This window comes from Castor canadensis, chromosome 14 (assembly GCF_047511655.1).
Source record: "Castor canadensis chromosome 14, mCasCan1.hap1v2, whole genome shotgun sequence".
In the NCBI taxonomy this organism is placed as follows: Eukaryota; Metazoa; Chordata; class Mammalia; order Rodentia; family Castoridae; genus Castor; species Castor canadensis.
In genome coordinates this window covers 17150789-17164317 of record NC_133399.1, presented here as the reverse complement: position 1 = coordinate 17164317, position 13529 = coordinate 17150789, and the positions used below count along the sequence as shown (strand labels likewise).

Here is a 13529-nt window from a genome sequence, read left to right as displayed (position 1 = left end):
AAGGCTCCAAACCTACCTAAGAGACACACACAGACAGGTGTGGATGCAAAAGAATGAGCATCAAAACAACTAAGACTGCAATTCTACTGTTTCAGAACTGGTTATTTTTTTCCCTTTTTTAAGGGATAAGCTGCCTAGTTTGCTGTTTGATCATCCACCATCTCTACCATATTTTTTCTTTTTCTCTTTTCCACTCTATTCCTTTTATCTTTATATCTCTTGCTCTCTTTTATCCTTCTTTCTTGCTTTTGTTAGTATTAATATTGTTACCCAGCTAATACTAAATTACAAATAGTCCAGGGATAGAAACATTACCTAGTGGAAATATGGGATGAAGAAAAAGGAAAGGAAATCATTCTCCCCCCAAAAATAAAGTACTACAGGATTTAGAGCAAAATGAAAAAAACAGGTACCCAGATCCAGACTCCAACAAAACAAAGATAAACTATACCAAGGAAGCCAATGAAGCCCACAAGAATATTCAGAAAGAAGAAATTCTACAAGTAATTAATGAAAATTTAATAGAGATGTTACTAGATATGATCAACCAAAACGTACAGGAGACACTCAAGAAATTACAAGACAACAAAAACAAAGAATATGAGAAAACCCAGAAACTAATAAATGAAATCATAGAAGCCCTAAATAAATGCCAAACTGAAACTGAGACCACCATAAACAGAGAGATAAACGAATTAAGGGCAAAATTTGACAATTTTAAAGATGTAACCCATGATATTAAAAACCTCAGAAAAAAGAATGAAACAGAAATACAAAACAAAATGGAAGGCCATTCCAGCAGAGTAGAACAAACAGAAGACAGAATCTCAGAACTTAAAGATTAAATGGCAATTAAAGGAAAAACTGAAGAACTATTAGTTAAACAACTCAAGACCTATGAAAAGAAAATGCAAGAACTCGCTGACTCCATCAAAAGACCAAACCTGAGAATCATGGTTATTGAAGAAGGAGAAGAGGTGCAAGAAAAAGGAATGCATAATATATTTAACAAAATAATAACAGAAAACTTCCAAATTCTAGAGGAAACTATGCCCACTCAGGTAGAGGAAGCCTCCAGAACACCAAACAGACCTAACCAAAATAGACCTACCCCACAACATATTATCATTAAAACAACAAGTACAGAGACTAAAGAAAGACTATTGAAGGCTGTAAGAGAGAAAAAACAAATAACATACAAAGGTAAACCCATCAAAATCACAGCAGACTTCTCAACAGAAACATTAAAAGCAAGAAGAGCATGGAGTGAGGTCTTCCAAGCACTGAATGAAAATAACTTCAAACCTAGGAAACTCTACCCAGCAAACTATCATTCAAAATAGATGGAACAATAAAAGTCTTCCATGATAAGCAGAAGCTAAAACAATATATGACCACCAAGCCACCACTACAAAAGATTCTCCAAGGAATTCTGCACACAGAAAATGAAAGCAAACAAAACCATGAAAGAGCAGGCAATACCAAACCACAGGAAAAGAAAAGGCAAGAAAGTAAAAAGTAACACTGATTCAGCTACACACAATCAAATCCTTAATCAACAAACACAACTACATGACAGGGATCACCACGTATTTATCAATACTAACACTGAATGGTAATGAACTAAATTCCTCAAAAAGGACACCAATTGGCAGACTGGATTAAAAAGGAAGATCCAACAATCTGCTGCTTACAGGAGACTCACCTCATCAAACAGAAATAAGCACTGGCTGAGAGTGAAAGGCTGGAAGAAGATTTACCAAGCCAATGGTCCCTGAAAACAGGCAGGAGTAGCAATACTAGTCTCAGACAAAGTAGACTTCAAACCTACTTTGATCAAACAAGATAAAGAAGGACATGCCATACTAATAAAGGGGTAAATACACCAAAAGAAAATAACAGTTATCAACCTATATGTACCCAAAGTCAATGCACCCAATTTCATCAATCACACTCTGAAGGGCCTAAAAGAATATATGGATTCCAACACAGCAGTAGTGGGAGACCTTCATACCACCCTATCGCCAATAGATAGGTCATCCAAACAAAAAATCAATAAAGAAATCCTAGAACTAAATCACACCATAGATCAAATAGACGTAGCTGATGTCTACAGAATATTTCATCCAAATTCTGCACAATATACATTCTTCTCAGGAGCCAATGGAACCTTTTCCAAACTTGATCATATCTTAGGGGACAAAGCAAGTCACAGCAAATATAAGAAAACAGAAATAATCCCATGCATTCTGTCTGAACGCAATGCATTAAAACTAGAAATCAACAACAAAAATAGCAGTAAAAAACATGCAAAAAATTGGAAGCTGAACAACACATTACTCAATGATGAATGGGTCATTGGTGAAATAAAAGAGGAAATTAAAAGGTTCCTGGGAGTTAATGAAAATGAAAACATGACCTACCACAACCTATGGGACACAGCAAAGGCAGTCCTAAGAGGAAAGCTTATAGCCATGAGTGCATATATTAAAAGGACAGAAAGATCTCAAATCAGTAACAAAACAGCTCAAACTCCTAGAAAAACAAGAACAAGCAAATCCCAAAACAATCAGAAGGAAAGAAATAATTAAGATAAGGGCTAAAAATCAATGAAATAAAAACAAGAAAAACATACAAAGAATCAATGAAACAAAAAGCTGGTTCTTTGAAAAAATAAATAAGATTGACCAGACCCCTGGCAAACCTGACTAAAATGAGGAGAGAAAAAAACCCAACTCAGTAAAATCAGAAATTCAAAAGAAGAGATAACAACAGACACCACAGAAATCCAGGAAATCATCAGAGACTACTTTGAGAGTCTATACTCTAATAAGTTTGAAAATCTCAAAGAAATGGACAGATTTCTAGAAACTTACAACTACCCAAAACTGAACCAAGAGGATATTAACCACCTGAATAGATCTATAACACAAAATGAAATTTGAGCAGCACTAAAGAGCCTCCCAAAAAACAAAAGTCCAGGACCTGATGGATTCACTGCTGAATTCTATCAGATATTTAAAGAACTATTACCAACTCTTCTTAAATTGTTCCACGAAATTGAAAGGGAAGGAACATTGCCTAACTCATTTTATGAAGCCAATATTACTCTCACCCCAAAACCAGACAAAGACACCTCCAAAAAGGCGGCCTACAGGCCAATTTCACTAATGAATATCAATGCAAAAATCCTCAATAAAATAATGGCAAACTGAATCCAACAACACATCAGAAAGATCATTCATTACGATCAAGTTGGCTTTATCCCAGGGATGCAGGGGTGGTTCAATACACAAATCAATAAATGTAATACACCACATTAACAGAAGCAAAGACAAAAACGACTTGATCATCTCAATAGATGCAGAAAAAGCCTTCAACAAGATCCAACACCACTTCATGATAAAAGCTCTTAGAAAACTAGGAATAGAAGGAAAGTACATCAACATTATAAAAGCTATATATGACAAGCCTACAGCCAGCATTATACTTAACAGTGAACAACTGAAACCATTCTCCCTAAAATCAGGAACTAGACAAGGATGCCCACTATCTCCATTCCTATTCAACATAGTTCTGGAATTCCTAGCCAGAACAATTAGGCAAAAAGAAGAAATAAAAGGAATATAAATAGGTAAAGAAATTGTCAAAATATCCTTATTTGCATATGATATGATCCTATACCTTAAAGACCCAAAAAACTCTACCCAAAAACTCCTAGACACCATAAACAGCTACAACAATGTAGCAGAATACAAAATCAACCTACAAAAATCATTAGCTTTTCTATACACCAACAACGAACAAACTAAGAAGGAATACATGGAAACAATTGATTCACAATAGCCTCAAAAAAAATCAAATACCTAGGAGTAAATTTAACAAAGGATGTGAACGACCTCTACAAGGAGAATTACAAACTCCTGAAGAAAGAGATCGAGGAAGACTACAGGAGATGGAAAGATCTCCTGTGCTCATGGATTGGTAGAATCAACATAGTAAAAATGGCTACACAACCAAAAGCAATCTACATGTTTAATGCAATTCTCATCAAAATCCCAATGACTTTCATCAAAAAGATTGAAAAATCTACCCTAAAGTTCATTTGGAAACACAAGAGACTGCGAATAGCCAAGGCAATACTCAGTAAAAACAGCAATGCTGGAGGTATCACAATACCTGACTTCAAACTATGTTACAAAGCAATAGCAATAAAAACAGCATGGTACTGGCACAAAAACAGGTATGAAGACCAGTGGAACAGAATAGAGGACCCGACATGGGTCCACTATACCCACCTCATTTTTGACAAAGGGGCCAAAAATATACGATGGAGAAAAGACAGCCTCTTCAACAAATGTTGCTGGGAAAACTGGTTACCCACTGCAAGAAACTGAAACTAGATCCATGTCTATCACCCTGTACTAGTATCAACTCAAAATGGATCAAGGACCTAAATATCAGACTTAAATCTCTGAAGTTACTACAGGAAGGAGCAGGAAACACTCTGGAACTAATAGGTATAGGTAAAGATTTTCTCAATAGAACCCCAGCAGCCCAGCAATTAAGAGAAAGGATGAATAAATGGGACTTCATAAAATTAAAAAGCTTCTGCACAACAAAAGAAATGGTCTCTAAACTAAAAAGACCTCCCACAGAGTGGGAGAAAATATTTGCCAGCTATACATCAGTCAAGGGACTGATAACCAGATTATACAGGGAACATAAGAAACTAAACTCTCCTAAAATCAATAAGCCAATTAAGAAATGGGCAACTGAACTAAACAGAACTTTTTCAAAAGAAGAAATTCAAATGGCCAAAAAACACATGAAAAAATGCTCACCATCTCTGGCCATAAAGGAAATGCAAATCAAAACCATACTAAAATTCCACCTTAGTCCTATTAGAATAGCCATCATCAAAAATACCAACAACATGTGTTGGTGAGGATGTGGGGGAAAAAGGAACCCTAATCCACTGCTGGTGGTAATGCAAGCTGGTGTAACCACTCTGGAAAAAAATTTGGAGGCTTCTTAAAAATCTAAACCATAGACCTGCCATATGATCCAGCAATCCCTCTCCTGGGGATATACCCAAAAGCAATGTGACACAGGTTATTCCAGAGGCACTTCTTTATTGCAGAGCTATTCACAATAGCCAAGTTATGGAAACAGCCAATATGCCCCACTACTGATGAATGGATCAAGAAAATATGGTACTTGTACACACTGGAATTTTACTCAGCCATGAAGAAAAATGAAATCTTATCATTTGCAGGTAAATGGATGGAACTGGAGAACACCATTCTGAGTGAGGTCAGCCAGGCTCAGAAGACCAAAAATCATATGTTCTCCCTCATATGTGGACTGTAGATCTAGGGCAAATGCAGCAACGTGGTTGGACTTGGATCACAAGACAAGGGGAGAGCACATATGGAAGATATAGGAATAGGTATAAACCCAAAACATGAAAGCGTTTGATGTCCCCACTCCAGAGGAACTAATACAGGAACCTTAGAATGACAGGTTATCACTAGCAGGATAACCAATGTAAAGATCAGTTAGAGATGAATCAACATGGGCTATAACACATGGGTACATGAAAGTAATAGTAGGAATCTTTCTGTATAGCTATCCTTAACTCAACTAGCAAAAACGCTTTGTCTTTCTTATTATGCTTATGTCCTTTCTTCAACAAAATCAGTGATAAGGGAAGAATGGGACCTTCCTGGAACTGAGCGGGGTAGGAGGGGTGGGGGGCAATGATCCAATGTATGCACATGTGAATAAATGAACAAAAAGTGTTAACACTGACTCTAACACAAGACCAAAGCCATGGTACTCAGTAATGGAAACACAATGTGATTCAGCAATTCTTCTACTGGATATTTACCCAAAGGGGGTGAAATTAGTATCCCAAAGAGAAATCTGTACACTCATGTTCATTGCAGCATTAACGAAAATAGCCAAGATATGGAATCCACCTACATGTTCACAAGTGGATGAATGAATAACTTGGTGTTATCTACACAGTGGGGTGTGATTTGCCCATTGATAGGATGACAACTCTTTCGTTATTTGGGACAACATGGATGTAACTGGAAGTCATTATGTTAAGTGAAGTAAGGAAGACAAAAAAAATGTCACATAATCTCTGTTATATCTGGACTCTAAAATGTAGATCTCATAGAAATAAGGGCTGGAATGATGTTTATGAGGGACTGAGGTGTTTGGTGTTGTGTTTTTGTAGAGATTTTGGTCAAAGGATACAAAATTACAGTCATATATGAGAAGTACGATCAACTGTACTATAGAATCTGGTGATTACAATTAACAAGCTATTGTATTCTTGAGAAATACTGAGTTTTTAGGTTAAGAGTTTCTACCACAAAAATGATGATCATGTGAAGTACTACACATTTGAACTAGCTATATATAGTGATTCCACAAACTACATCCATGACAAAACTTTCTTTTACACAGCAGAAATGGATGCAATGTCATCTATTCAAGAAAAAAGAGTGGCTGGGTACCGGTTGCTCAAGTCTCTAATCCTAACTACTCAGGAGGCAGATATGAGGAGGATTGTAGATCACATCTAGCCACTTCAAATAGTTCATGAGATCCTATGTTGAAAAATCCCACCACAAAGAAGGGCTGGTTGAGTGGCTCAAGGTGTAAGCCCTGTGTTCAAACTCCAGTACCACAAAAGGAAGTTTAAAAAGTGGAGCATACACTGGGACTGGAGCACATTCCAAATGCAGAATCTCAGGACCACACTACACCTGCCAACTCACAACCTGCACTTCAACAACTTCTCAAGTGATCCACATTCACATGGAAGTAGGAGAGGATCTGTTATGTGGTAGTGTTTCACATCATCCCCACTGATGACATTTGTGCTAGGTGATATTTTGTGATGACCTGTGCTGTGCGTCTGAGAAGGTTGAGCAGTATCCCTGGTTTCAATCCACTAGGGACAGCACCACCTCCCTAGTTGTAGCAGCCAGAGTTTTCTGAATGCATTGCCAAGTACTTTTTAGGTGTTTTATCTCCCTGGAGGAGGACCATTTACTAAGACTATGAGAACTGGGGACATACTGATGGAATTCAAAACAAAGCTTGTCCATACTCAGTTCATTTTTGTGGGCAGATCACTGAGCCCCTCTCAGCCTCAATTCTCTAATGAAAGTGAGTGTGTGATAGTATTGATATCATATAGTGAACATGTGTGAAGATTATGCAAGAAAATCCTCAGATTTTAACTTCACTCCGTGGTGCATTAATACTATCTAAATATATTTCTTATAACTCTCAATTCTTTAATAAATTAAAATCCTAATGAAAATTGCTAACTTTTATTCCAAGTATAGAACCTCTATATCTTTGTAAAGAGAGAGCCAAACCCTGGGTTTTACTAATGTCCTAAGATCCTAAAATAAGTCAAAACAATTACCTCCATCATTGGAGAGGGAAAAATAATTTTCTGGAGCTATTAGGAGCTGTGTCCTCTCCACATGTTAGAGCTTTGCCATTGTAAGGCAGGTATCTCAGACATTGAACAAAAATAGAAGTAAAGACTGGACAAAAGTGCTAAGGAAGTTAGATTTCAGGAAGGCAGGAGATTTTATAGAGATGGAATAATGAATACTGGATTTACTTCATTTCTATCCTGGTCTCCTGAGAACACAAAATGAGGTAGAAAATTTTCCTTTCTGTTTTGACCAATATCCCACAGGGAAATCTTGTTTGCATGAGTGTTAAATAACTAGTGGAAATGTACCTAATTAGCAGGTAGGGAATATAAATACTTCCACTGATGATGTCCCTCCGAAGATAAAATCTTGGACTAGATAGCACATGGTCATTCCATTTCAAAGACTGGCTAGCCAATGCCTTACTCCCTCCTGCAGTCTTGTCAGGGACAGAGTTTTAGTCTCCATCATAAAACCATCCAGGGAAGAATCCAACTTGAACATAGCGATCTTCTACTCAGAACCCACATCCAGTTGAGTCTGGGAACCTGGTAGGTACTGTGGGAGAGGTGTAGCAACAATTGAAGCTGACAAAGTTTATCTGGTATCACCTAAGGGCTAACCCAGCCTAGCCCAGATCTGAGAGATCACTGTGTTTCTTTGCTTAGGTAACTAATTAATTGGCAGCTTACTTAATATTTTTTAAAAGAAATGATTATAGACTCTGCAATACATACATCATTATTGACAATTATGTGATGAGAATGGAAGTCTAATTGGATGAGACTGAATGAAGAAGTGGCATAAAGAATTCTCCATAAAATACAACATGCCCAAGGAGTTTTGCAATTAGAGAGGAGGAAAATTAAGTTTCAGGTATGGAAGAATATATAGCGAATAAGAGCATATTCCTTTAACTTTTAATATGTAGTTTAATGTAAGACTGGGACTACATTTCTTACAAAGAACAGACTAATGGATTGCTGCTTTTGAACAACAGTTAAAATGAGACACATTCCTTCATGTCTTCTTTCATGCTAGGGATCCACAGGAATAAATAAGTTCTATTTAATTGGTAAATGGGAAAACTGAAGAGATTTATCTTATAATTCCTCTGTTATTGCTCAAATTGAATACACTTTGGGGCTATTTAGGGGTTTTTTTCTCTTTGCAACTCTAAATTCATCTGACAAATTCTTTCTTTTTATAGAGACTGTGTTTGTTATCAGTTGAATATAATTTTTCTATGGAATAATTAGACATGTTTTTCGCTAGGTTTTCTGATTGCCACTTCATTCGGTATGTATGTATAAATACATTTGGAGAGTATATAAAAGTTACTGCTTGTGTGGTCAAATAAGTCAATCTCATTGATGACACAATCCCTCACTTGCTTGTTCAATTTAGAAAGTTCTTCTGCATGATCAGTAATAATTAGTTTATTTATACCCTTTGCTATCTGTTTTTCCTTATTACAAACTTTTCGATTTCTGTGATTGGTTCTGTTCTTATAAGTAGCCATCATCTTCTGCCATCTTGTAGAACATATTCTTTTGTCTTCAAACAAAGATCACCTACAGTCTTTACATATACGTTTTTGCATGTAGAAAAGTCACTGTATTTATAGTGATTCTATTTGTGAACAATGTTCAATCAATCAGCATCCTGAGGTCACTGTGGAGAATGAGTGAGATAATGCATGTACCACAACTGCTCTCATGCAAGGGAAGGACTCTCAAAGGGCTAGTAGGACATATTAACTATGGTTATTATTTCATTTCGTAATTGTCATTAGAGTCCATGTCAAAAGCACAATTGAGTCCATTTGCAGTTATGTACAATGAAATAACTTTCAATACTGTTTCTTCCACTTTTGATAAAATATCTATTATTTTATTTACAGGAGTTTGTTAATTAAATCTACATAAGATCCTTACATTGGTGGAAGTAATTTATTGTTCTTTTAGCTATTTTCATTTAGAATTTATTTTCAATTTTTATTCAATTTCATTTGATAAGAGTTGCTTTAAATCCACTTATTTGCAAGAGCACACAAGGGAGGTGTGAGGACAGGTAAGACACCTAAAAAATTAGCTAGCGTTTGTTGCCTTTAATGCAGAGAAACTAAAGCAGATACCTTAAAAGCAACTGAGGCCAATAGGAAAAGGGGACCAGGAACTTGAGAAAAGTTTAGATCAAAAAGAATTAACCTAGAAGGCAACACACATGCACAGGAAATTAATGTGAGTCAACTCCCTGTATAGCTATCCTTATCTCAACTAGCAAAAGCCCTTGTTCCTTCCTATTATTGCTTATACTCTCTCTTCAACAAAATTAGAGTTAAGGGCAAAATAGTTTCTGCCAGGTATTGAGGGTGTGGGGGGGAGAGGAAGGGGACGGAGTGGGTGGCAAGGGAGGGGGTGGGGGCAGGGGGAGAAATGACCCAAGCCTTTTATGCACATATGAATAATAAAACAATTTTAAAAATCCACTTATTTGCGTCATCATTGTTTTCATTTAAGCCCTTAAATTCTTAATTGTTAACACATTTTCTAAAATATTTTCACCTTTGAGAAAACATAAAACTGAATACTTGGTCCATTGAATATTTACAGTGTAATATCCAGGGTAAAAAACAAAAAACATCTATATATGGCATATGAATCTATATATGGCATAAACATCACAGGAATGAAGCTTGTGAAAAAGAAAATAGATTGTAATGACATATTTGCAGGATTTTTATAGAGATTGCCATAGACTAGCAGTCCTCATAGCCAGAGTTCCTGAGTTCATATATTCCACACTGGGAATAATCCACATAACATGCTGCTGATTGCTGATTTCATTTTGCTAGTGTTCTATTGAGGACTTTCCATCTGTGTTCATCAAGAATGTTGACTTATAGTATTTGTTCTTGTAAAGGCTAAACAAAGAAGGAACCTAGGAAGGATCTACTCTGACCCACAAAATGCCTTTGAAATCAAAATACTGCAAGATTCAATGAGATGTCTGAAGTAGTCAGATTCGCAGAAGCACAGAATAAAGTGGTTGAGTCAGGGTCATGGGGGAGGAGAAACATGGAGTTGTTTATTGAAGGGTATGAAGTTACTTCTGTATGAGCTGATTAATTTCTAGACACATGCCATACAACATAGTGCCTAGCACTAACAATATGATTTTTTTGCACTACAAAATTTACCAGAAGGATGGATCTAATATTAAGTGTTTGTACTCCCATAATAAACAATAGAACAAAAGACAAAAGGAGAATGAGGACACTCCAGGAAGTGATGGCTGTGTCTATAAAAGTGATTGTGGTGATGGTGTGACCAGAGTTTGCATGTCTAAGCACAACTGATACTGTTTATGTGTAGTTATTCATGTATTCACTAAACTCAATGAGACTGCTCAAAACAGAGAACAGTAAAAATGTGAAAAGAAGGACTCTACATCTTGAAAATATTTCAGTTTCTCTGGCAGCAGGGAGACCATCTCTTTAACTCCACATTTTCAGATCTCTCCCTCTCTTCCCTCTTGTTCATCCTAGAGACCACCCTGACTTTGCACAGGGAGACATCAAAATGAACATCTCATACCAAGAGTAATCAGATTATTTTTCTCTTTTTTTGTATTCAAATGTAGCAATGGCATCACGAAATTACACCAGAATTTCAGAATTTCTTCTTCTGGGATTTTCAGAGGACCCTGAAGTACAGCTCCTCATGTATGGAATTTTCTTCTCTATGTACCTGGTCACTGTGTTTGGGAACCTTCTCATCATTCTAGCCACAATTGTGGATCCCCAACTGCACACACCCATGTACTTCTTCCTCTCCAACCTGTCCCTTGTGGACATCTGCTTCACCTCTACAACCATCCCAAAGATGCTGGTAAACATCCAGACACACAGCAAGGCCATCGCCTATAAAAGCTGCATCATCCAAATTTATTTTTTTGTATTATTTGTAGTGCTAGACAACTTCCTCCTGGCTGTGATGGCCTACGACCGCTTTGTGGCCATTTGTCACCCTCTGCACTACACAGTCATCATGAAGCCCCAGCTCTGTTGGTTGCTAGTGCTGGTGTCCTGGATCACAAGTGCCCTGAATTCCTTGTTACAAAGCTTCATGGTTTTGCATCTATCCTTCTGCACAGAGGTGAAAATCCCACACTTCTTCTGTGAACCTAACCAGTTGGCCCACCTTGCCTGTTCTGACACTCTTCTTAATAATGTTATGATGAATTTCACAGCTGGGTTGCTGGGTGTTGGTCCCCTCACTGGAATCCTATATTCTTACTCCAAAATTGTTTCCTCCATCCAAGCAATCTCATCAGCTCAGGGCAAATATAAAGCATTTTCTACCTGTGCTTCTCACCTCTCAGTTGTATCCTTATTTTATTCTACACTTTTAGGAGTGTACCTCAGTTCTGCTATCAGCCAAAACTCACACTCAAGTTCAACAGCCTCAGTGATGTACACTGTGGTCACCCCCATGTTGAACCCCTTTATCTACAGTCTGAGAAATAAGGACATCAAGAGAGCACTGAAAACACTCTTTGAGAAATAACTATAAAAGCACCAATTATTCTGGGACTCAAAGAATGCTGTTAATTATTTGATCACATTGTGGAAGTAGAAATTTCCAGGACTTATTGGAAGTTTTCACTTTGTTGACTTTAACTGCTCTATAAAATTAAGGCCAAACAAAGCTCAGCCACATTTGTTAAGCTTTCTTTCTGTCTCTTTCTCCCTCCCCCTTCCCTTCACTTCCTTCCTCTCTCTCTCCCCCTCTCTCTCATAATATCAAGAATGGTTTGCTTTGTTATATTTATCAAAACAATCATTTTTTTAATTATTCATTTATTCACATGTGCATACATTGTTTGGGTCATTTCTACCCCCTGCCTCCCACCACCACCCTCTCCCTTACTTTCCCCTCACTTCGAGGCAGAACCTGTTCTGTCCTTAGCTCTAATTTTGTTGAAGAAAAAACATAATAATAATAAGGAAGACAAAGTGTTTCTGCTAGTTGAGTTGAGGATAGCTATACAGAAGTATTCCTAGCATTGCTATCGTGTACCCATGTTAGAACCCATGTTGAATCATCTCTAACTGATCTTTACACTGGTTACCGAACTCCTTCTCATGTTAACCTCTGTCACTTTAAGGTTTCTGTATTAGTTCCTCTGCTGTGGGGACATCAAATGCTTTGTTTTGGGTTTTCGACCTATCCCCATACCTCCTGTATGTGTTCTCCCATTGTCATGTGACCCAAGTCCAACAACATTGCTGTATTTGCCCTAGATCTAAAGTCCACATATGAGGGAGAACATACGATTTTTGGTCTTCTGAGCCTGGCTAACTTCGCTCAGGATGATGTTCTCAAGTGCCATCCATTTACTTGCAAATGATAAGATTTCATTTTTCTTCATGGCTGATTAAGATTCCATTCTGTATAAATACCAAATTTTCTTGATACATTCATCAGTATTGGTACATCTTGGCTGTTTCCATAACTTGGCTATTGTGAATAGCACTGCAATAAACATGGGTGTGCAAGTACCTCTGGAGTAACCTGAGTCACATTCCTTTGGGTATATCCCTAGGAGTGGGATTGCTGGATCATATGGCAGGTCTGTGTTTAGATTTTTAAGAAGCCTCCAAATTGTTTTTCCACAGAGGTTGCACCAGCTTGAATTCCCACCAGCAGTGTACCAAGGTTCCTTTTTCCCCACATCCACGCCAACATATGGTGGTGGTTTTTGATGATGGCTATTCTAACAGGGGTGAGGTGAAATCTTTTTTTTTTTTTTGGATTTCTCCAGGGTTTGCTTTTATTTTGTTTTTTTTTATTATTCATATGTGCATACAAGGCTTGGGTCATTTCTCCCCCCTGCCCCCACCCCCTCCCTTACCACCCACTCCACCCCCTCCCTCTCCCCACCCCCTCAATACCCAGCAGAAACTATTTTGCCCTTATTCCTAATTTTGTTGTAGAGAAAGTATAAGCAATAATTGGAAGGAACAAGGGTTTTTGCTGGTTGAGATAA

The 13529-nt window shown here is 37.4% G+C and overlaps 1 protein-coding gene across 1 annotated transcript; it reads left to right on the top strand.

Moving 5' to 3' along the window:
* Positions 1 to 11122: 11122 nt before the first annotated feature.
* Positions 11123 to 12046, top strand: LOC109675444 (olfactory receptor 7A10-like). The gene has a single exon (XM_020152147.1). It carries the CDS (start codon positions 11123 to 11125, stop codon positions 12044 to 12046), a length of 924 nt encoding a protein of 307 aa, XP_020007736.1.
* Positions 12047 to 13529: the final 1483 nt, after the last annotated feature.